Source organism: Austrofundulus limnaeus, unplaced genomic scaffold, assembly GCF_001266775.1.
Source record: "Austrofundulus limnaeus strain Quisiro unplaced genomic scaffold, Austrofundulus_limnaeus-1.0 Scaffold361, whole genome shotgun sequence".
Taxonomy (NCBI): Eukaryota; Metazoa; Chordata; class Actinopteri; order Cyprinodontiformes; family Rivulidae; genus Austrofundulus; species Austrofundulus limnaeus.
In genome coordinates, this window is record NW_013952763.1 from 434,361 (window position 1) to 455,189 (window position 20,829).

The 20,829-nt window shown below is 39.1% G+C and overlaps 3 protein-coding genes across 5 annotated transcripts; 2 read left to right on the forward strand and 1 right to left on the reverse strand.

Annotated features, from left to right (window-relative positions):
- Nucleotides 1-1,628: 1,628 nt before the first annotated feature.
- Nucleotides 1,629-10,913, forward strand: LOC106528145 (cullin-3; the record flags this gene model as incomplete). The annotated part of the gene is given in 16 exon segments (XM_014023232.1): nt 1,629-1,672; nt 2,735-2,932; nt 3,016-3,129; nt 5,477-5,637; nt 5,792-5,906; nt 6,020-6,248; nt 6,342-6,487; nt 6,617-6,790; nt 6,891-7,061; nt 7,807-7,914; nt 8,408-8,532; nt 8,637-8,733; nt 8,853-8,987; nt 9,457-9,643; nt 9,966-10,111; nt 10,586-10,913. Coding segments are annotated over 16 exon segments (2,282 nt in total), but the record flags the coding sequence as incomplete, so codon positions are not given.
- A 1,070-nt stretch (nt 10,914-11,983) lies between these two features.
- LOC106528170 (dehydrogenase/reductase SDR family member 12) lies at nt 11,984-16,182 on the reverse strand. Its single transcript, XM_014023277.1, has 11 exons — nt 16,108-16,182; nt 15,857-16,035; nt 14,585-14,718; nt 14,429-14,511; nt 14,257-14,352; nt 14,077-14,158; nt 13,934-13,995; nt 13,693-13,797; nt 13,460-13,550; nt 13,056-13,193; nt 11,984-12,939 (listed from the first exon to the last, which is right to left on the reverse strand). The coding sequence occupies exons 2-11, from the start codon at nt 15,910-15,912 to the stop codon at nt 12,773-12,775; spliced, it is 1,014 nt and encodes a 337-aa protein (XP_013878731.1). The 5' UTR covers nt 15,913-16,035; nt 16,108-16,182; the 3' UTR covers nt 11,984-12,772.
- Nucleotides 16,183-16,219: 37 nt separating this feature from the next.
- Nucleotides 16,220-20,602, forward strand: ap1s3b (adaptor related protein complex 1 subunit sigma 3b). Of its 3 annotated transcripts, none has more exons than XM_014023278.1 (6): nt 16,220-16,370; nt 18,579-18,757; nt 18,869-18,977; nt 19,131-19,268; nt 19,958-20,016; nt 20,192-20,602. In XM_014023278.1, exons 1-5 carry the CDS (start codon nt 16,317-16,319, stop codon nt 20,000-20,002), a joined length of 525 nt encoding a protein of 174 aa, XP_013878732.1. In that variant the 5' UTR covers nt 16,220-16,316; the 3' UTR covers nt 20,003-20,016; nt 20,192-20,602. The 3 variants fall into 3 exon arrangements, with proteins under 3 accessions (XP_013878732.1, XP_013878733.1, XP_013878734.1); XM_014023280.1 differs by lacking the exon at nt 16,220-16,370 and adding an exon at nt 16,659-16,712; XM_014023279.1 differs by lacking the exon at nt 19,958-20,016 and having other exon boundaries at nt 16,222-16,370.
- The last annotated feature ends 227 nt before the right edge of the window (nt 20,603-20,829 follow it).

Consider the following 20,829-nt stretch of genomic DNA (forward strand, 5'->3'; position numbering starts at 1 on the left):
TTTTGTGGCGTTGAAGAAGACGTGGCCTTTGAAGACGTTTTTTGTTTCTGAAGCCCTTCTCTCACAGATGCCGTCTGATGGTTAYTGGGCTGCAGTCAGCACCAGTAATGGCCTTAATTTGGGTAGAGGATCGTCCCGTGTCTTCATGGACAGCCAATCGGATCCTGCGGCTCAGAGCTGGTGAAGTTTTTTGGGTCTACCACTTGACTTTTTTGTTCCATAACCCTCAGGATCATTTTAAAAATGCAAAATGACTGTCTTACTGCGTCCAACTTCAGCAGCGATGGCACGTTGTGAGAGGCCTTGCTTATGCAGCTCAACAATCCTACCACGTTCAAAGTCAGTGAGCTTTTTTGTTTTTGCCATCAGGAGGTCTTGACAGTGTAAAGACTTGACAGAAAATGACATGGAATCCAGATTTTTGCAAAGCTTTTGGCTTTTAAAGACTATGGTCTTAAACTTTTGAGCAGCTGAAAAAAATCATGTTTGAGTGTAAATGCAGTTTTCAGAAAATTCCCTGCTCAAAAGTTCTTGTCTCTTGCACTGATTTCTTCTTTTAACATTGTGAAGCTCTACTTAGAACCGTCTTAAGATCCAATAGTGCAAAACGCAAATTCTTGCACTTTTTTGACTGGTCTTAAGATTTTGATCAGGAGTGTATGTGAGCTGAAAGGTAAAACCTTAAGTGAGAAATGAGAGTTTACTAGATGTCTGGAATAAACTCAGAGAAAGTGAAGAGGTTTGCACTCAGTTCCAGAATATTTTTGAAATACCCATGATCATTGCTAGGCAACTAGATGCCCGAAAGTTTGAGTTGGAGAGAATAGAGCTCAGAGAGAGCTGAAGACGTTAACCAAAACAAAAACAAACAAACAAAAAAACCATGAAGAGGAAAAGGAGGAATGAAGAGGTATGCAATGTTGTAGTTGAGTTATTTGATTTAATTAATCTAAATAAGTGTCTACTTTTGTCTTTCTTGTATTTGTTTAGTAGTTAATTTGATTTCCCACAAACATTTTAGAACGTATCACGTATGTATTTACGCCCAAACAGTCAAAACAATAGACTCACCTGTCCGTTTGGTTTTAGCCCCTCAGGAAACACTTGAAAATGATGAAATAGTTTGCAAACGAACACTACAATAATTGGAAGGCACCAACGCTGAACTGTGGGGGAAAAAGGCCGTTTCAGTGTTATAAATACTTTAAAATGTAAATTGTTGTATAGTAAATCAAATAAACGATTAAAAAACCTAACAATTATTAGCTAAAATGTCTAAATAACGACACATTTGCTCGGAAAGAAAAGAGAGGTCAACGGGTCTCGACCTGTGGAACGCACCTGTCCGTGTTGTTGTGGAGTCTTGTGAAGTCTCGCGAGACTTTCGGATTGCGCAGTGGAGATTGGCCGCCATCACCGCACACAAGCTAACATTAGCTGAAACACACTCAGAAGAGCAAGTGACAGCAGCCCCAGAAACACAGAGACCGACCCAATCCCCTTACAGGGGGTCACCGAGTTTCTCTGTAGTGTTTTCCTGGCGAGCCCAGCAAACTAGCGGTCGTCTTTCATGTAGTCTTTATGTCCACTTAACGACTCGTTCTAAGTAATCATGTCCAACCTTAAAGGCGGCACCAAGAAGGACACCAAGATGAGGATACGAGCCTTTCCTGTAAGCGTTTATTTAGTCTGCATGTGAAGGGACGATCATTGTGACACTCGAAGAGATGGCAGGTCTTTGTGCTAGCAGCTAGCTAGCATCTCAGCCGATGAAACGTCATTGTCGGAGGGAAAGCTTTGGTGCCTGGGGGCAGTAGCTTTTTGAATGCTTCAGTTTGATGTTCGGGTTTATTTGTTTAAATAGATCTGCAGTGCTCGTCATTAGCTAATGTTGGCATAAATGTAATGAAAGAAAAAAACTTGTTAAGTAGCGGGCCTGCAAGCTGACTGAGCCAAGTTTCTGGCAGTCAGTCACAGCTTTTGACAGGTTGTACATCATTATGTCATGTCATGTTATGTGCTTTGTTAGCATTATTATTAAAAGGTTCATAAGACAATGATGCTTGAGTGGACCAGCCTCAATGTTAAGGTGATCATCTGTGGTATTCTTTCTACTGTCTCACGCATTATATTTTTATTGACACACTTACTGGGGGGTGAATTCCATTGTATTGTTTCAGTAAACCTGAGCACATATATCTGCATTGTACCAAGTGTGTAAAGCATCCCTTTGCCTTTAGTTTGATTTTTCAGGTGTATGTGTCTGTATGAGAGGATCAGAGGTGGTAGCTGAGTTTACATAAGTAACATTCGCTCACATGTTGAGCTCAAGTTCATATTTAGGCCAAAGTAGCCCAGAGTATTTCCATCATACTCATCAGATTTACTTTGGAGAGTATTTAAATCCGACCAGTTTTAATACATTCTGTGTAAAACATTTGAAAACTTCAGTGTTATTGTTTTTTTATTACATGAACCAGTCCTACATTTCGTTTATAGATCAGTACACGCATCATCTATCAAATTGTGCCTGAGATTCTCTATTTGCATTAAGCTTTAAACAATTATGTGACTCTATGCTACTAGAATGTTTTGTAAATCTAATCCTTCAATTCTATTTTTCAACAATAGGTTTAAAGCTCCTATTAAGTGTATCTTTAAAAAATATTACTGTGATAATTAGCTTTTAGAATGTGGTTAAACGGTCTGACCTTCATTCTTCTATGTCCTGTAGATGACGATGGATGAGAAATATGTAAATAACATCTGGGACCTTCTCAAGAATGCCATCCAGGAGATTCAGAGGAAGAACAACAGCGGACTGAGCTTTGAGGAGCTTTACAGGAATGCCTACACCATGGTTCTCCACAAACATGGAGAAAAGCTCTACACGGGTCTGAGGGAGGTCGTCACTGAGCACCTCATCAACAAAGTAAATAATAATAATAATATGCAAACTATAGATAGTTGTCTGAGTCCCTAGAGCTTACTTGATTTGTCTCTTGATCTTTTCAGGTGCGGGAAGATGTTCTAAACTCCTTAAATAATAATTTTCTGCAAACACTGAACCAGGCTTGGAATGACCATCAGACTGCCATGGTTATGATCAGAGACATCCTTATGTACATGGTAAAAGAGCATTTATTTTTCTCAGTATCATAGATTATTGTGTGCTTTATAAGAAATGTCCTTTGTGTTTCCCTCTGCATCCTTTTCTGGACTTTGTAAAAAAAAAAAGTTTGAATTTATCTGTGGACCAAACAATGAGGCTTTGTTTCCTAATTTGTTTGTTTCAAAGAAAAAATGGCTGGTCTTGTTGTTTCATCACGTAGTGCCAACAGCACAACGTGGTGTTTCAGGGGTTGTGTTTTTAGATTGCATTTTATCAAAATACGCAATTGACATCGTTCATGATTTCAGTTTGATCATTTGCTCCAAAAATGTCTTTGCTGTGTTAGCAAGAACAAGATATCCACCTACATTTTATGTAAGCCAAGAAATAAACAGCGTGCATGTCTTCAATGCACAATAATAGGTGTTTACTAAGGAAGGATGTTATGTCAGAATGTGTCGTCCTCAAGCCTGGTATGAGGAAGTGAAAAGGAAATATGTTGGAAAAATAAGTTAAAATTATACCATGTTGTAGCTTAATTGGCTTAAACAAAACAAAGATTAGGTGTCAGGATATGATTTTTTTTAAAGTCCAAAGGAAATTTTCAGACTATATGATAAGATTTAGGCATTTTTACTGTTAATGTATTCTACAAATACAAACTATAAAACAATATTTCTATTTGTCTCATGTTGTCAGTGTCTCTTTGCATTTTTATGTTTAAATTAAACCCCCCCACCCCACTCTGAGTATTATCTTTAAGTTGAGTGAAATTATTCTCCCTTGTTGGTACTTAATTACTTTGACTACTGAGGTGTAATGGAAACAATATATTAGTAGCACTAGTTCCATGCCTCTTCTTCTTCTGTTGCCCACTAAAAAAATATTATTTGCATTTATATGACATTTTTATTTCTGCTCATATTTACCTCATTCCACCACAATATTCAGACTGAATATGATGTCTGCGTTCAGGGAAATGTGGAATTCAGGTTCTTGCCTAAGGATACTTTAATACTGTATGTGAACATGGAAAACCAGTAATGAATTTACTAATCTTTTTTGACTGGTGGATGAGTTCGCCCTATGCTGGGCCACTGCTGAGCAGAGTAGTCATTTATCTGCAGGTTTTGCAAGGATCAAATAAAAAATGATGGGATTATATTTGCTGCTGTAGCTGAGTATGGAGATAGAAAAGAGACTCTGCTTGTCTGTGTGGTTTCCCACATTATGAGACATATAAAAATGTCATGAGTGAAAATAATTCACTTTCAATTTAAAATATGTACATTGATGTTCACAACAATGTCTATATTTGTGCTCTGTTTTAGTTGTGAATATATGTGACCCATCACATCGCACTGAGGATTAAGTCAAATTTGCTCAAAATTACCTAATCATATTTTCAGATTCCTGCTTTAAAAGCTACATTTTAATACTTAGATCATCCTGATATCATTAGTAGATCCAGAGATATTATTTAATTTGTCTTGTTGGTTACAATAATACATAATTCTAGATCCTAATTTTATGTAATTTTAATGAGGATTTTTATGTCATTTGAAAAAAAATAAAAAACCTCAAATAGTATTTGAATATTGAGCTTTCCCAACTGGAAAGAAACAAAAGTTTTGATAGCTCACAGGGAAAATCTCAACATTTTAAGGTGTTTTTCCTCAAAATTGGGTTTTTGTTTGCTAATGCTCAAAAAAGTGCTTCAAAAAAATTTTAGGATAATATTTAAGACAGTTCATTGAAATGATACATTGAAAACACAGTTATTTGTTATATTTTGACAAAAATGTAATTTTTGCAAGTGTTTTAATCAAAACACTACATCTGCCTATTTCTCCACAGACAACTTTTAGACTTAATCCTCGTTTCAATGTGATGGCTCACATATTTCCTGTTGCAGGTTTATTTATTAATAATGAAAGGGAAAATATGTTTTGTGCAGTATAATTGCCGGAATGACAACCTACTGAGAAAAAGATGAAGTTACAAAACAACAAAAAAAAGTAAATTAAGTATTTTTGGTACATAACTTCTGATATCAGTCCTGCATTGGTTCCAAGGATTCCTGGCGTGCTACAGTTCAAAAACAGTGTAAAAAGATGTTTGTATCAAAAATACTTTTTACAGCAATACTTCATTAAAACACACATCCCAGAGTCTTGTACTGTGAAACTGTATTTGTGCTAATTTCAACTTAAAAACTTTTCACTAAGCTGATTTCACAGTGAATGTTTGCTTTACTCAAACAAACAAACAAAAAAAATGATGCAACTTACTATGTGCCAGATTTTAATTTCTTTTTTGTGTATTGAATACCACCCCCCTCCTCCCCATTTCCACTTCTTTTAGGACCGGGTCTATGTGCAACAAAACAGTGTGGAGAACGTGTACAACCTTGGCCTCATCATATTCAGGGACCAGGTGGTGCGCTACGGCTGCATTCGAGACCACCTGCGACAGACACTGCTGGACATGATTGCACGGGAAAGGAAGGGGGAGGTTGTAGACAGGTATGCGTTTGTAGTTCTAGATGAGCTGGTTAAATTGCGATCACTGGAAGGTTGCTCTAAGATGTCCGATGTGTTGGGTGAACTGAGAACTTGGTGTCAGGGAGTCATCGAAGATAATCTAATTTGATCTTTATTTATCCACCGTAATTCTCAGGGGTGCCATCAGAAACGCCTGCCAGATGCTGATGATTCTTGGTTTGGATGGTAGATCTGTGTATGAAGAAGACTTTGAGTGCCCTTTCTTAGAAATGTCTGCTGAATTCTTCCAGGTATGTTTGAAATGGCTTGCTTTGTGCTCCTTGTTTTTTTATTTATTTTTTTAATCATTTTTTTCCCAGATCTGAAAGATCGATAATATTGCACAATGTTTAATCTCGTTTAGATGGAGAGCCAAAAGTTCTTAGCAGAAAACAGCGCCAGCGTCTACATAAAGAAGGTAGAAGCCAGGATCAATGAAGAGATCGAGCGGGTAATGCACTGTCTGGACAAGTCTACAGAAGAGCCCATTGTCAAGGTAGTGGAAAGGGAGCTGATTTCTAAACACATGAAAACCATTGTGGAGATGGAGAATTCTGGTTTGGTCCATATGCTGAAGAACAGCAAGACGGAAGGTGAAAGAACTTTTTAACGGCAAGTTTTCTCATTATAAATTGGTTTAATTTCATACTACTAACGCATGTTTTGTCTTTGTGTTTTCCCCTCAGACCTGGCGTGCATGTACAAGCTGTTCACTCGCGTACCAAACGGCCTTAAAACAATGTGCGAGTGTATGAGCTCGTATTTGAGGGAACAAGGCAAAGCTCTGGTGTCTGAAGAAGGAGAGGGCAAGAACCCCATTGACTACATTCAGGTATGTTCGCTAAACATTGCCAGTACAAAACAAGTAATCCTTTTAAGGACTTCCTGATGTGGAAGTGTGCTTAAGATTGTAAGAGAGACACCTCACTGTGACATCCTTTTCTTGATGCTTCCTCAACAGGGTCTGCTAGACTTGAAGACACGATTTGATCATTTTCTCCTCGAGTCTTTCAACAATGACAGACTCTTTAAACAAACCATTGCGGGAGACTTTGAGTATTTTCTCAACCTCAACTCCCGCTCGCCAGAGTACTTGTCACTTTTTATTGATGACAAGCTGAAGGGAGTGAGAGGGGTATGTGACTTTAGAACAAAAGAACTTGGTGTATTTTTAGAGTCATACTTTTATTTGACATGATCTTTTTCTTTATTTTTTTCTCATCTTGTTTGAGCAGTTGTCAGAACAGGAGGTGGAGTTGATTCTTGACAAGGCCATGGTGTTGTTCCGGTTCATGCAGGAGAAAGATGTTTTTGAAAGGTACTACAAACAGCATCTGGGCCGCCGGCTTCTCAGCAACAAGAGTGTCTCAGATGACTTGGAAAAGAACATGATCTCTAAGCTAAAGGTAAATCATTTCAAACATTTCTGAACAGCTGGCTCTTGTTTTTGTTACTTTTCTTCTATACTGTTTCAGTTTAAAGGGCTCGACACACGGGAGGCGACGTCGCTCGCTCTCCATTCATTTCCTATGGAGCCTGTGCGGTGAGGCGACAATCGCTTGCCTCCTCCTACTAAGCGACCGGCGAAAATAGTGCATGTGAAATTTCGCGCTCGTACACGTAGACGTGCACACGCAAGCTTGTGACGCGACATATGAAAGTTGAAAAATGTTCAACTTTTGTCGCTGTCGCTTAGCGTACAACCAATCAGCGAGGGTTTCATTGACTGACCAATGAGAGGAGAGTATGCTACACACTGCCGTTAGCTAACACTTTCACCAAGTGATTACTAAAAAGCTTTGTGGGAATTTATTGGCACCAGAGTGACGTTTATGGTAAGTTTTTCCTCGTAAAACTGTATCTTGATGTGTGTTTGTTTTTCAATATCATTAGCATCGCAAGATTTGTTTAGTTTACACGTCCGTAATGCACACCCGCCTTCAGAGTCAAGAACCAATCAAATTTCGTGAAGACAAGCGATCTGAGAGCACGATTCGCAACGCTGCGATCACTATCGCGTCCCGTGTGTCGGGTTTCACCCTGGCTGCGATGACAGCCGTTCATCGCTGTAGTTTGTCGCTGCCCGTGTGTCAAGCCCTTATGTCTTGTTTGACAGTTTTGGCTCATTTTCTCCACCGTTGTTCCTCACAGACAGAATGTGGCTGTCAGTTCACCTCAAAACTGGAAGGGATGTTCAGAGATATGAGCATCTCCAACACTACTATGGATGAGTTCAGACAACATATACAAAAGACATTGGTAAGACACAAAAAACAGACATCGTGCACTTGATTGGGTCAAAATTCTATTACATGTAATTGTTTGTTGCTCCCATTTTTAACGTAAAAGCAGACAAATGAGGACAAAATAGAAGGATTTCAAAATATAGCAAAATGTTGCCGTAATACTTGCCTGTTCAACAAGTGCTCAAAGTAAAATACATGTCAGTCAAATGTAAACACACCCCCAGCAAATTTCATGCTATGCAAAACATTTTCATTCAAAACAGCGTTTTAAAAACCTGCATGAATGTGATGAATAAAAATATCCAGCAGCCTTTAAATGATGCTACACTTAGCTGCTGCTTTTCATCAAGTTGTGTCAAACAAAAGGTTTTATGAACTTCAAGAAATAATTTGCCGCTTTTCATACCTGTGACGGTTCTGAAACTAATGTGGACCTGAAATTCGACAACATTTTACTGCATGACAGAATCTTCTAACCGATACGTAAAACCATACCCTGCTTTCAGGCATCCCTGAGTGGTGTGGACCTCACAGTTAGGGTCCTCACCACTGGTTACTGGCCTACACAGTCTGCAACACCCAAATGCACCATCCCCCCTGCTCCCAGACATGCCTTTGAAGTCTTCAGAAGGTAAGAAATACTGCGAACTAAAGGGGGTGTTGCTATATAACAGAAAGCCTTGTTATTTTGTATTATATGTATGTACTTGGAACTATTTCACTTTTATTTTTCAGGTTTTACCTCGCTAAGCACAGTGGAAGACAACTGACACTACAGCACCACATGGGCGCGGCGGACCTAAATGCACTTTTCTACGGAGCTATTAAAAAGGTACAAAAACACTAAAGGGTGCCGCTTTAGTAAATGATCTTTAAGACAGCTTACCATATTAAAAGATTAGTTGTTGTTTTTTTGGTTTAGAGTCCTATTTTTGTCTTCCTTTTCCACAGGAGGATGGTTCGGAGGTGGGTCTAGGTGGAGCCCAGGTCACAGGTTCAAACACCCGAAAGCACATCCTGCAGGTCTCCACCTTCCAGATGACCATCCTCATGCTCTTCAACAACAGAGAAAAGTGCACTTTTGAGGTGGGAGCACATTCAGCATTTCGCTTCTCTCTATACGCCAGTCAAGCATAACGTTACGACCACCTGCCTAATATTTAATAGGGTCTCAAAGTCTCCAGACCCACTTTCAAGTCAACAACACAAAGCTTTTCTAAATGATTTTTCAGGGTGTCGGGGTACATCCTTCTGTTCAAAAAAGCTGTTCTCACAAAAAGGTGTATTTAGTTAACAACAGTGTTTAGATATGTTTGAGTGTAGCATCCATATTTATGGCAGGAGCAGAGATGTACCCACAGAATCACATTGCAGCAATCAACCTGTCCCATCCTGGTGCCATATCTTCTTAACTTAATTAACGACTAAATCCTGCCTATCCGCAGGAGCCACTTTTAAAAAGCTGTTTTTTTTGCTTCTAGTCATAATGCTGTTGTTAATTATTGTGTGTGTGTGTGTTTTTATTCCTTATTGTCTGTTTTAACTCTTTCAACAGGAGATTCAGCAGGAGACTGATATCCCTGAGAGAGAGCTGGTGCGAGCGTTGCAGTCTTTGGCCTGTGGGAAACCCACCCAGCGAGTTCTCACAAAAGAGCCGAAGTCCAAGGAGATTGAGAACGGACATGTGTTTACAGTCAACGATCAGTTTACAGCCAAGCTTCACAGAGTCAAAATACAAACCGGTGAGTAAAATGTGTGCGAAGATCTGTTAGGTTTCACCTCTTTGAGTCAAGTTCTATCATCTGCTGTTAGTAACAGTTTTTCTTTTTAAGGGTTTTGTAGGAGCGTATCTTTAAAAAAGTGGTGCATATTTTATGAATTCCAAATGATTTTTTGCTAATGTAATTTGTAATATTTGCCTATTAAAATGTTCTAACAAGTACTTGGTATTTGGGTGTTATGCATCACTACAGATACAGTCATGTACACAGTACAGTACAGTTTAAAAAAATGTTTTACAAGTTTTCTCCATGAACTTTTTGCACCTGTACCCTACTTTACTAGTTGCTGCGAAACAAGGAGAATCAGATCCTGAAAGAAAAGAAACACGGCAGAAAGTGGATGATGACAGGAAGCATGAAATCGAGGCAGCGATTGTCCGAATCATGAAGTCAAGGAAGAAGATGCAGCACAACGTTCTGGTTGCAGAGGTAGATGTTTACAAAATAAGCAGTTTCATTCAATTTATTTCAGTTCTACTTCGCGCATAGTTTTTCTTTTTTGAAACAGGTTATGTGAAGTTCTTGAGTAGTTATGGTCAGTGGCTCGCACATTCTGGAGAAGCAGTGAGTTTTGTAAAGATTCCTGTGAGATTACATAGATAATTACTCAGAAAATACTTTCTTCCAAATACCGTCTGTTCCACACACCTTGTGCAATACCTTGCAGTTAAACAGCTTGATGCCAAAAAGACAGTGCAAATAGTCATGGTTTATTTCCTCAAAACACTAAATGTTTGAGGACCAAATTGAATTCTACTTTTGACCACATTTAGAGTAGAAGTTACCTTTGCTCTTCTATAAGGAATCCTCCCTTCATCTCCTAACTTGCACTAAAAGTTATTTAAAAGAGCTACAGCATCTTATGTTAAGTTGTGCCTTTCTTGTGTCACTTTGTATTTTCAGGTGACTCAGCAGCTTCGGGCACGCTTCCTTCCCAGTCCTGTGGTAATCAAAAAGCGTATAGAGGGACTAATAGAAAGAGACTATTTGGCAAGGACGCCAGAGGATCGTAAAGTGTACACCTACGTTGCGTAGAAGGTGGACTCAAAGCAAATAAAGAGACTTGATGAGAGTTGTTTTCTTTGGACTGTTGTTACGCATGGACTGTAAGTTCATTTTACAGACCAAGACTGGGAACCTGAATCACTGTCTTTTTTTGCAAAGATGTGGTAAAACCTCATAAATGGGAAGTAAAATCTTAACACAGACAATAAACAAACAAACCAATTCATCAGATCCTTTAGAAAACTTTTAAATCAGGCCCAGTCTTCCTATTCCCTGAGTTTTTACATGGACAGATCCAGCTAAAAGCTTTTCACTGTTTTACCCTTGTAGAGATCAAACTTGCAAAGAATCCCTTGGGAAAATGTGAATGCACCATGTTTTGTTTTTGTTTGTTTTTTTCTTTGTTTCAGTACTGTATAAAATAAAGTTATTAAAAACAACAAAAAATGTGGGTTGTTAGAAAATAAAAATGGGTATTGTTGCTAGAGTGTCACTGAACGGTGTTACTGTTTTACATTTGTTAATTGGACAACACACATATGGAAAGAAAAATGAGGAACAGTTTGTTTTTTAGTTAAGAGACCACTAATGTCAGAAATTCAGATTCAGTTAGTTTAAAAGGAAAACTTAAACTCTTGTGTTTTTAACAGCTTTGTCTTGATATCAGCCTTTTATTTGCAATTATTTGGTTAACTTATATATAGCATGCCCTATATACTTTAGCTTTTGTACTATATGTCCCTTTAGTAACTTTATTTTTCTAAATAGGAAATTTCTGTTCGCCACCGAGTACAGCATCAGTCAAATAACAGTGGTTCTAAAATAAAAATAAGTAAATGAAAATTCAGTGTAATATTATTATCGATATAAATTTGTAAAACTCAGAATTAGTCCAGAGATTTTGAGTTTTAACAGTGTCTGTAATTATTCAAAACATTACCATTACTGAGTCATCAGATCTCTTGAATTAATGGAAGCCTTGTTGCAATAGAGACTTCCCATGCTGCTGTTCAGTCTTTAAACCGGCTTTTAGTCTAACAATAGTATGCTCTCAGTAAGAAGGTGTGTCAAGGATTATTGATCGTTTGTGGAGTGCGGAGCTTTAGGTTTGTTCTCCAAAGAGGCAGTAGGAGGAGAGGGAAGTGGTGCAACAACTCCAATGAGTTAGTTTTTTCCTTCTTTAAAACCAGCTCTTCCTGTTGAAGCTATAGTAATTTAGCGATGTGACGTTTACAAACGCTCTGAAACTGTTGAACGGCTCTTTAATGATGGGAACTGAGTCACAGACAACTTGGAGCTGTTTGGCTTTTATTTAATTTATTTTTTCCTCAGAAGCATACACATACATTACTTATTTGCTTTTCCACAACGAAGGAAGGAACATGGGGATTGCATGCTTGACAAGTCACATGGTACAGTTCTAGCATGGCTACTTCAACATGTATCCACCAAAAAACCATCAAAAACTATGTGAAACAGGCATAGGAGGGTGGAAAATCAGTGAAAACTACCAAAAGCCATGTGAAATGGGTCTAGGAGGGCCGAAAACCAGCCAAAACCACTAAAAACCGTCAGAAACCATGTGAAAGGGGCCCAAGTGGACCAAAATCCAGTGAAAAATCACCAAAAACCATCAAAACTATGTGAAAGGGGTCTAGGAGGGTGGAAAACATGGGCGTAACTGCCATAGGTACAGGGTGGGACATGTCCCCCCAACTTCCAATATCTGTACCCTCTGTCCCCCCTGCTTTGAAGATGGTGATTACGCCCTTGGTGGAAAACCACTAAGAACCACCAAAAAAATACATAATGATGTCTCTAACATTCAAAATTAAACTATTTTTTTTGAAAGGAAACTCAAGATTTAGATACTTTTAAAGAGCCATATATCCCATCTCTAATTGTACTCCAATTCCAATATTTAATTTTATTTCATTGGCTTGTTATAAGAGGAGTCATATATCTCCTTTCAAAAAATAGTACCATAAATTAAATTGTGTGGGGGAAAAATGCCCCATTTTTTTGTTTTTTAAAATTATTTGATACTTATTAACGCTTATTGGTCAGTATGTGGTGTAACATAATCTAGACAAAGTCAGGTCTGGATGGGTCCAGAGGACCTTTAGGATCAGCTCCATGCTGTGACTGAACAGCTCGGGTCAAAGCCTCCAGCTGAGCTATGAAACTTTGAATCTCTTCATCAGAACTGTGAGTCCAAGCCAGGGGGAGGTGGGCCGGAACAGCCTGACGATCTGCAAACACAAACAATCAGAGGAGTTGAACCTAGATGTTTGAGCTCATTGACATTGATAAAGAAAAAAAAATACAAGCACCTATATTTGTAAGAAAAATAAAGTCTTATGTTCACCTTGGAAAAATTGCCCGCTGCATGTTCTAGCAGCAACTTTGGACAGGGCTAACCACACAACAGTGTCAGCTCCTTGCTCTGCAGTACGTAGCCTGTCCCCCATCATCTGGTGGAACTGAGGCATTGATGTAGAAACAGCTGGAAACAAACACAATGGCTTGGTTTGTGTCACTAAAATAAAAACCTTGGGTTCTGATAAGTTATGAATAAGAAAATACATCACATTCACATACATGTTATTAAAATACTGCCATTCTTGTTCAAGCAAAATGACATGTGTATCCCTACAGTTAAACCTTTATCTATTTATACATCGTAATTCAAAAGTTGCTATCTTTAAAGCAAACTTATTATATATCTTAGCTGTATTTATTTATTTTTGTCTGATGACTTATTGACAGTACCTGGTGTATCTACCCAGCCAGGATGCATGACAGAAAAGTGAACCATTGGGTAGGTTTTGGCCCAGTGTTCTGTTAGCACCACCTGCTGTCTCTGGAAAGAAACAACATATTCTTTTATAGAAACATCCATTTTCCAATTTATATCTCACCTCTATCTTCTTCTGCTGAACTGACTTTGTTTTGAGAATATAATCTCGGTCAGATTTGGTTTTTAAACTATCTTCAGCTGCTACCTTATTCTGAGCGTAGACCATGACGCCATCGAAGTAGTCCTTCTCTGACTGCAAGTCATCCACTCTGAGTTTCTGAACCAGCATGCCTCCTGAGGACACGGTGATCTAACAGGCAGGGACAAAACAGCCACAGCAGTGTGCTAAGAAAACAGCCACAGCAGCATGGACAAAAGTGGCATTATGCCGTTCTCATGATCCAGATGAAGACGCTTTTTGTGTGTACTTAAGCATGAAATTGTACCACTCTGGGGTCCCGACTCTTCTGTAGAAGTGGTATGAGTGTCTGAGTGAGAATATAGACCCCTGCAGAAGAAGAAGAAGAATAGAACTGATTTAATACTGTTTAGAGGCACGGCTCATTCTGAGCAAAGGACCGGGTCTCACCCATGGTGTTGGTAGCAAAGTTCATCTCCAAGCCCTCTGTATTGAGCTCTCGCTTGTGCACCATACAACCTGCATTGTTGATCTTCCGCAACATTCACGAAAGTCAGATGAAATTATAAAGTTTATTTTGTTTCAATAAAAATCTGCAAATTTTACAGAAAGGGGGTGAATGATATTTACCAACACATTCAGATATGAATACTGTTTCTTGAAGGCCTCGGCAAACTCCCAAACTTGGCGTGTTTGAGACATGTCCACAACATGGACGTACACCTCCTACAACAACATGCATGAGTCTCCTTCACTGATGCCATGTAGCAGTTTAACGTAAACTTGAATCAAACGCACTCACCGTGTTCCCGGATGCAGAAACAATGTCTGATTTGGCCTCTTCTGCTCTGTCCTTGTTCCTACACACCATGTGGACTGTCCCGCCTGGACACAAATCATCCACCTTTAGTAAAAGTGAGGCATGTGATGGAGCAGACAACTCAGCAGATTGGAATACCTTTCTTGGCTATGGCCATGGCTGTTGCTCTGCCAATTCCACTGTTAGCTCCGGTGATCATAAAGGATCGACCCACAACGGGCACGTCAAGGTCCTTTGGCTCAAAGTCTTTCGATGCTGTCTCGAATCCTTGCCTAAATGCACAAAGAATGCTTATTCAATGATTGTGGCAAAGTAAAGAGAGAGCTAAATTTACGACAATGTTAGTACAACCCCCAAACACCAAGACTTTATTTATCCCACCATCTATAGCTCACAACACCATTAAACATATTCAAGAATCTGGTTTATGTCCTAGAAATCACAAAAAGGGCATTTCCACTAATTAAAAAAAGCCATATGTGAACACAATCCAGAATCACAACTTTCTTTATTGGGACAAAGCTAATTTAAAATAGACCGTTAATAATAAACAGATTTTTCTGATCAGACAAATCAAAAAATGACATTCCTTTTTGGAAACCACAAACACCACATCCTCTTTTATCAGTGCACAATTCAAAGCCTCGCCTCTCTGGTGGTATAGGGCAGCATTCATTTTTTTCTGGAATGGACAGCTTACACACTTGGAAGAGCTCCATCCATGCAGAAAAGTAAAACGATAGAATGCTCCACTCCATAAAATGTATTTTTTCGGGGAAGGCCTTGCATGTTTCAGCAAGACATCACTATGCTGCATCTATTATAACACGATGGCCTCAAAGTAGACGAGTCCATGTGCTGAAGTGTAGGCTTCTCATCAACTGAAAGTGTTTGTTGCATCATGAAATAAAAAAAAACACCATCTGGTCTCCTCTTCTCTTAGAAATGTACACTGTTGTTTAAAGAGGTGTGGGGAAGTGGGAAACATATGGGCCTGTCCCAGCATTTTTGAGATGTGTTACAGTCATCAAATTCAAAATGACCTATGTTCCATTGTTAATAAAATATGGGTGTATGAGATTTGCAAGTCACTGTATTCCATCTTTATTTACATCTTATACAACTCTTATCCCAGCTCTTTTGAAACTGAGGTTATGCAGTAATGTCCCATTACCAAACTGTCAATAGATCTATTGTATGTGTGCATAAAGGGTCAGTTTGTGTGGTAATTTGTGCCACACGGAGATCAGACCATTGATGTCTCTTTGCAAAACAACATTCAGACTTACACTCAAATAGAAATATGCAATACGCCAAACACACCAGAACTGCTGCAGGACTGATTTTAAAAATAAAGCATCCGTCTTTTATCACATCCACACTGCAGATCAGCAACAAAGTGACACTAACCTTGTGTACTGGTGGATCCCATTCAAAAACCAGACGGCATTTCTGTACAGAGACATGACAGCAAGTGAGCAGCAACCCCTCAAAGTGTTGCAGGTCACCAGCTCCCTCCTGAAAAACCTTGTGCGGGACAGTTCAGGATCACATGAAGCAGATGCTGCACTTGCTGCTCCCTACCGATCCTGCATGGGAATAACACTTCAGCCCTCTCCCCATGGTGATAAGTTAAAGTTTTATCAGTTCGTTTCATTTACATGTTACGCAGCGCGCTTCAGGCTGAGCAGATCCCATCTGAAACGGAGCCAATCCAGATGCGCGTGAGGTCAAATGACGCGTCCGTGCTCCGGCAGCCAGAGGGGCGGAGTTAAAACGTTTTGGTTTTTTTTCCACCCCGGCTGCACTTGTCGACTGACGGATAATGTGTTCAGCTGGACCTTTTGACCCTTTGTGAGGGTTAAACTGTATGTTTTTCTTGCTGCCTTACACCGTTTGTAACCCTTGTCGTCGCGTCAACATGGTAAGTGTTTCTAATGGTTTGTGCGCATGCTCGTACCGGGAAGGTAGCGTCAGCCTAGCTGTTCACCTGTCGCCACCTGACTGCAGGTGGCTAACGCCTTTTTTACGCTACTTCCTTTAACAAAAGTCTAGCTTTTCTGGCTGTTATCGGGCTGCCGAAGAGCAGTAGAATTCGCTTTTTTATTGGATTTGTGATATTTTATATTGAAGTTTAGGGAACAGTCAGAAATAAGGTGTGTCTTCCTTAAACCGGTGTATTCTGTTAAACAGGTTTCGTCACGTTCCCACCCATCATGGCAGTAATGCTTTGCCTTTAATTTGCCTATGGGTTGAACACGCTCAGGTGATTTTATGCTTATTCTTTGATAGAAATATGTGGAGTTAGTGTGGGATGTTGRTGTCTACAACACTTAAACAATGCCATGTTGTTGATTTCGGATTTGTTTAAGTGGAAACACTGGTCWGTCCTCAGTGTTATTGGAACCCTCAAACTGACATTGTATACTAGGTTTCCATACCCTCTTTGTGTATTACTGGGGTATTTTATTCAGAGGTTTCCTTCAATTGCATCATAGTACTTTTAATAATATTCAGTAAATGAGAAATTTAGTTTAATTCATAAATAATTTACTATGATAAAACCACTTTTTAAGTCTAGATATTACACACTGTACCCTTTGTAGTCCATTTTTAAATAATCTAYAGACAAAATATCTGCAAACAAATGAAACTGTAGCATTTAAGACTCCACAAACATTACTACAAATTAAAAAAGTTTAGGACCTAACAAAACCTTGAGGGACTCCACATTTAATACAAGCTCTGCGGATTCATTTTYAGGCCATATAAGTTGTTTTCTGTTAGTCAAATGACTTCCTAACATTACAGGTATCATTAAACCTGTAACTTGTAAAGTCAAGTCTTGCCATGATTGTGTCACCCACAGAACTAGACTGGGAGACCATTTAAAAGCGTTAGCAGGTGTTTTGAGTTAGTTAGCTGATTAGAGTGTGGCAGGTGTCTTCATGTTGAACAGTTTCACAATATTCTAATTTTATGAGATACGGAATTTGGGTTTTCATTAGTTGTCTGATATAATCATCAAAATTAATCCCATTATTTCACTAAAATCAACACAGTGTGCACCTGCACTCCTACTGGACTATTTCTCACACCTCATCCTGCATAAACTCACTCTGAATCTTACTCAGGAGTTGTACCTCCCTTTGTCGATCCCCCTTTTCCCATCACACACTATCTGCTTTTGATGCACCAAATATAACCATAACATAATTACATTGTCAGAATATATCTGTACACTCAACTGTGAATTATTGTATGCTTACAGTATAAGTTTACTGTGTATAGCGCAAGTCTATTCAAACTTTTTTAGTCTATCTGAACTTTCTTTTAAAATTTTGTTTGTATTTATTGTGATCTGCATCTTACAAGTAGGAATTTGCACCCAAGTTTTTGCACTCACCTTTACGCCTATGCTTATGTGACTTGATTGATTGATTGAAATTAAAACAAATAACATGTGAAATATATCAGTCTGCATGTAAAGAATAATTTATAATATACAAATTTAACTTTTTGAATGGAATTACTGATAGAAATAAACTTTTTCATGATATTCTAACTTTATGACTGCGTGTGTGTGTGTGTGTGTGTGTGTGTGTGTGTGTCCATATATATCAAAGAATGTGATGTAATTTATTTTCATCCATCCATCCATCCATTTTCCATACACACTTATTCCTTTCAGGGTTGTGTGGGTCACTGGTGCCCATATCCAGCAGTCACAGTGCGAGGGGTGGGGTACACCCTGGACAGGTCCCAAGTCCATCACAGGGCCACACATAGAGACAGTTTAGGTTTCATAATTTATTTTTTTCCAGTTTAAAATATGTTCTTTAAATTACAAAGACACAAACTCTTGTCTATTCTTATAAGTCTTCAAAAATGTTCTTTCGATAAAAACGAGCCATGTAAAGAACAGGCAGAATATTCAGCCCCTATGTCTCTGTTTGTGTCTGGTTAATAATTTATTTTGCATTAACTTTGTGGTAATCCTAGTGTGTGTGTGTGTGTGTGTGCGTGTGTGCGTGCGTGCGTGCGTGCGTGCTGGACTGGATCCGACACGTGTTTCTTCATTAACCGTGCCGATTTTAATGACTTTACTTCCTGACCACGTCCGTGTCGTTAGATGCGCTTCCTGCTGCTCTTCAGTCGCCAGGGGAAGCTGCGTCTGCAGAAGTGGTTCACGGCGATGACGGATCGTGAAAAAAAGAAGATCATCAGGGAAATGACCACCATTGTGTTGGCACGGCAACCACGCTCCTGCAACTTTCTGCAGTGGAAAGACCTGAAGATCATTTACAAGAGGTGATACGCACATTTGCCTGTTTGCGGAAGCATTTCGTCACTTGTGTCGACACCTATTTTGTATTGTTTTTGCTTTGCACTAAGAGCTTTGTGTCCTCCTCTTCTTCTTAGGTATGCAAGCTTATATTTCTGTTTGGCTGTGGAGAACCAGGAGAATGAGCTATTGGCCCTGGAGGTTATTCACCGCTATGTGGAGCTGCTGGACAAATACTTTGGAAATGTATTTCAGTTTTTATTTAGTACAACTATAATTTGAAGTAATGCTAAAAAAACAACAACAAACTGTATATGTTTTTGTCATATGATTTATAATGTGTGCACATCACTAACCTGATGTGATAGCCATGTTAATCCCCACCATGCCTTGTCTCAGGTGTGTGAGCTGGACATTATCTTTAACTTTGAGAAGGCCTATTTTATCCTGGATGAGTTTCTAATGGGAGGAGAGATCCAAGAAACCTCTAAACAGATTGTGAACCGCGCCATCGAATCCTCCGACATGTTACAGGAGGTAGGACGCTGAGCAAGGCCTACACACACGCAAACACACACACAAATGCACACAGAATATATTTTTTAATACAGCGCCGTTGTAAACATCTAACATCTGTTGCAAGCCTCAGCCTCCTTAAAGCAACAGTGACATATTTAAGTCATTTGTGCCGTGTGTGTTGGTTTTCTTTCTCTGTGAAGTTGTGGTTGTGGGACATCTAAATATCTGAAAGTGGTGCACAGTGATTTGCTTGGCAGCATTACTCAGGCTCTGATATGATGAAGTTTTATTTAGTACATGTAGATTAGTCAGTGTGTGGTAGAATCATTAACAGTGGTGCTGCTCAATCCCTGTCGTGCCCTTGTTTTGCTTGTAGAAGGCATGAAGATGTGAGTGTTTTTAATTCTTTTTTTTAGTGCTTATGTTTCTGTTTTCCCTCCCTTCGTGTGTGTGCACATCTGTCTCTTCCTCTGCCACAGTTATTGCCAGTGAGCGGCAGATTCCCCTGGCGTAAACTTTAGTCTTTGGTTGATGCTTCCCCCCTCCCATTGCCTCCCTCTTTAGGCTCATGGGTCTGTGTGGCGCCATCGCTAAACTGGGTGTTGTTGTCCTGTGCTTCCCGAATAGGGCTGACTAACCCTTTTAAATCTARGGCTGGATGATGTTCAGTGTAGCCTCCCTGTTCATTTTGACCATTATCGCTTCAGGATGACCACAGTGAGTGGTATGAGGTGGAGCTGTTTGGACCTTGAATATGGACAGACAGGTTAGAGGCTGTGCTTGTGTTGGTGACCTACTGTGTGTTGCTGTGCTCAGCAGGTGATCTGTAGCTGTGTGCCTGCACTTGATTAAACGCATTATTAGTTTGGTGTGTTTAATTGTCTCAAAAGCCGATCTTTTCTTCTTCTTCTTCTTCTTTTTGTTGTGCGTTTGTTTTCCAGACCATGGAGGAGTACATGAGCAAGCCTGCGTTTTAACCTGCGAAGAAAGAAGACCGGACGTGCCCACACACACTACATACGTACTGTATCTGCGTCAACAAAGTTTCTGAAAATGAATTTGCTTACTGAACCTTTTTCTTAAAAAAAAAAAAAACAGTTTTTAGTGCCTGTTCACCGTCTGCCTGAAGGTTGTTTTTACATTGATTATTGTTAATGAAGTTCTGTTAGAGKAAGATGGGGGTTTTGAAAATCATAACAAGTTTAAATTTGTATTGTGAATTAACATGTTGGAGGGTATAATTTCACCTTGAAATGTCTGATTTTGAAACAATTTTGTTATTTATGCTGCTTCACTTAAAATCTTACTGGTTTCCTCACCAGCAGATAAAAAAAAAGATTTTTTTCTATTAAGGAGCTGTCTGTGTCAGTTTTTTTAAATAATGCACAATTTATGATTAAATGTTTATTTTAATGAAAGAATCATATTGTCACGTTGTTGTATTTCTTTATAAATACTTAATGCATGTTTTTTTCTCATTGCTGTCTGTTTTTCCTCCCGCAAACAAAAAAACACTAAATTCTCCCTATAGCTTTTAGAGTGGAAATAGTTGTCTCATTTGTATGTATGTGTGTAATCC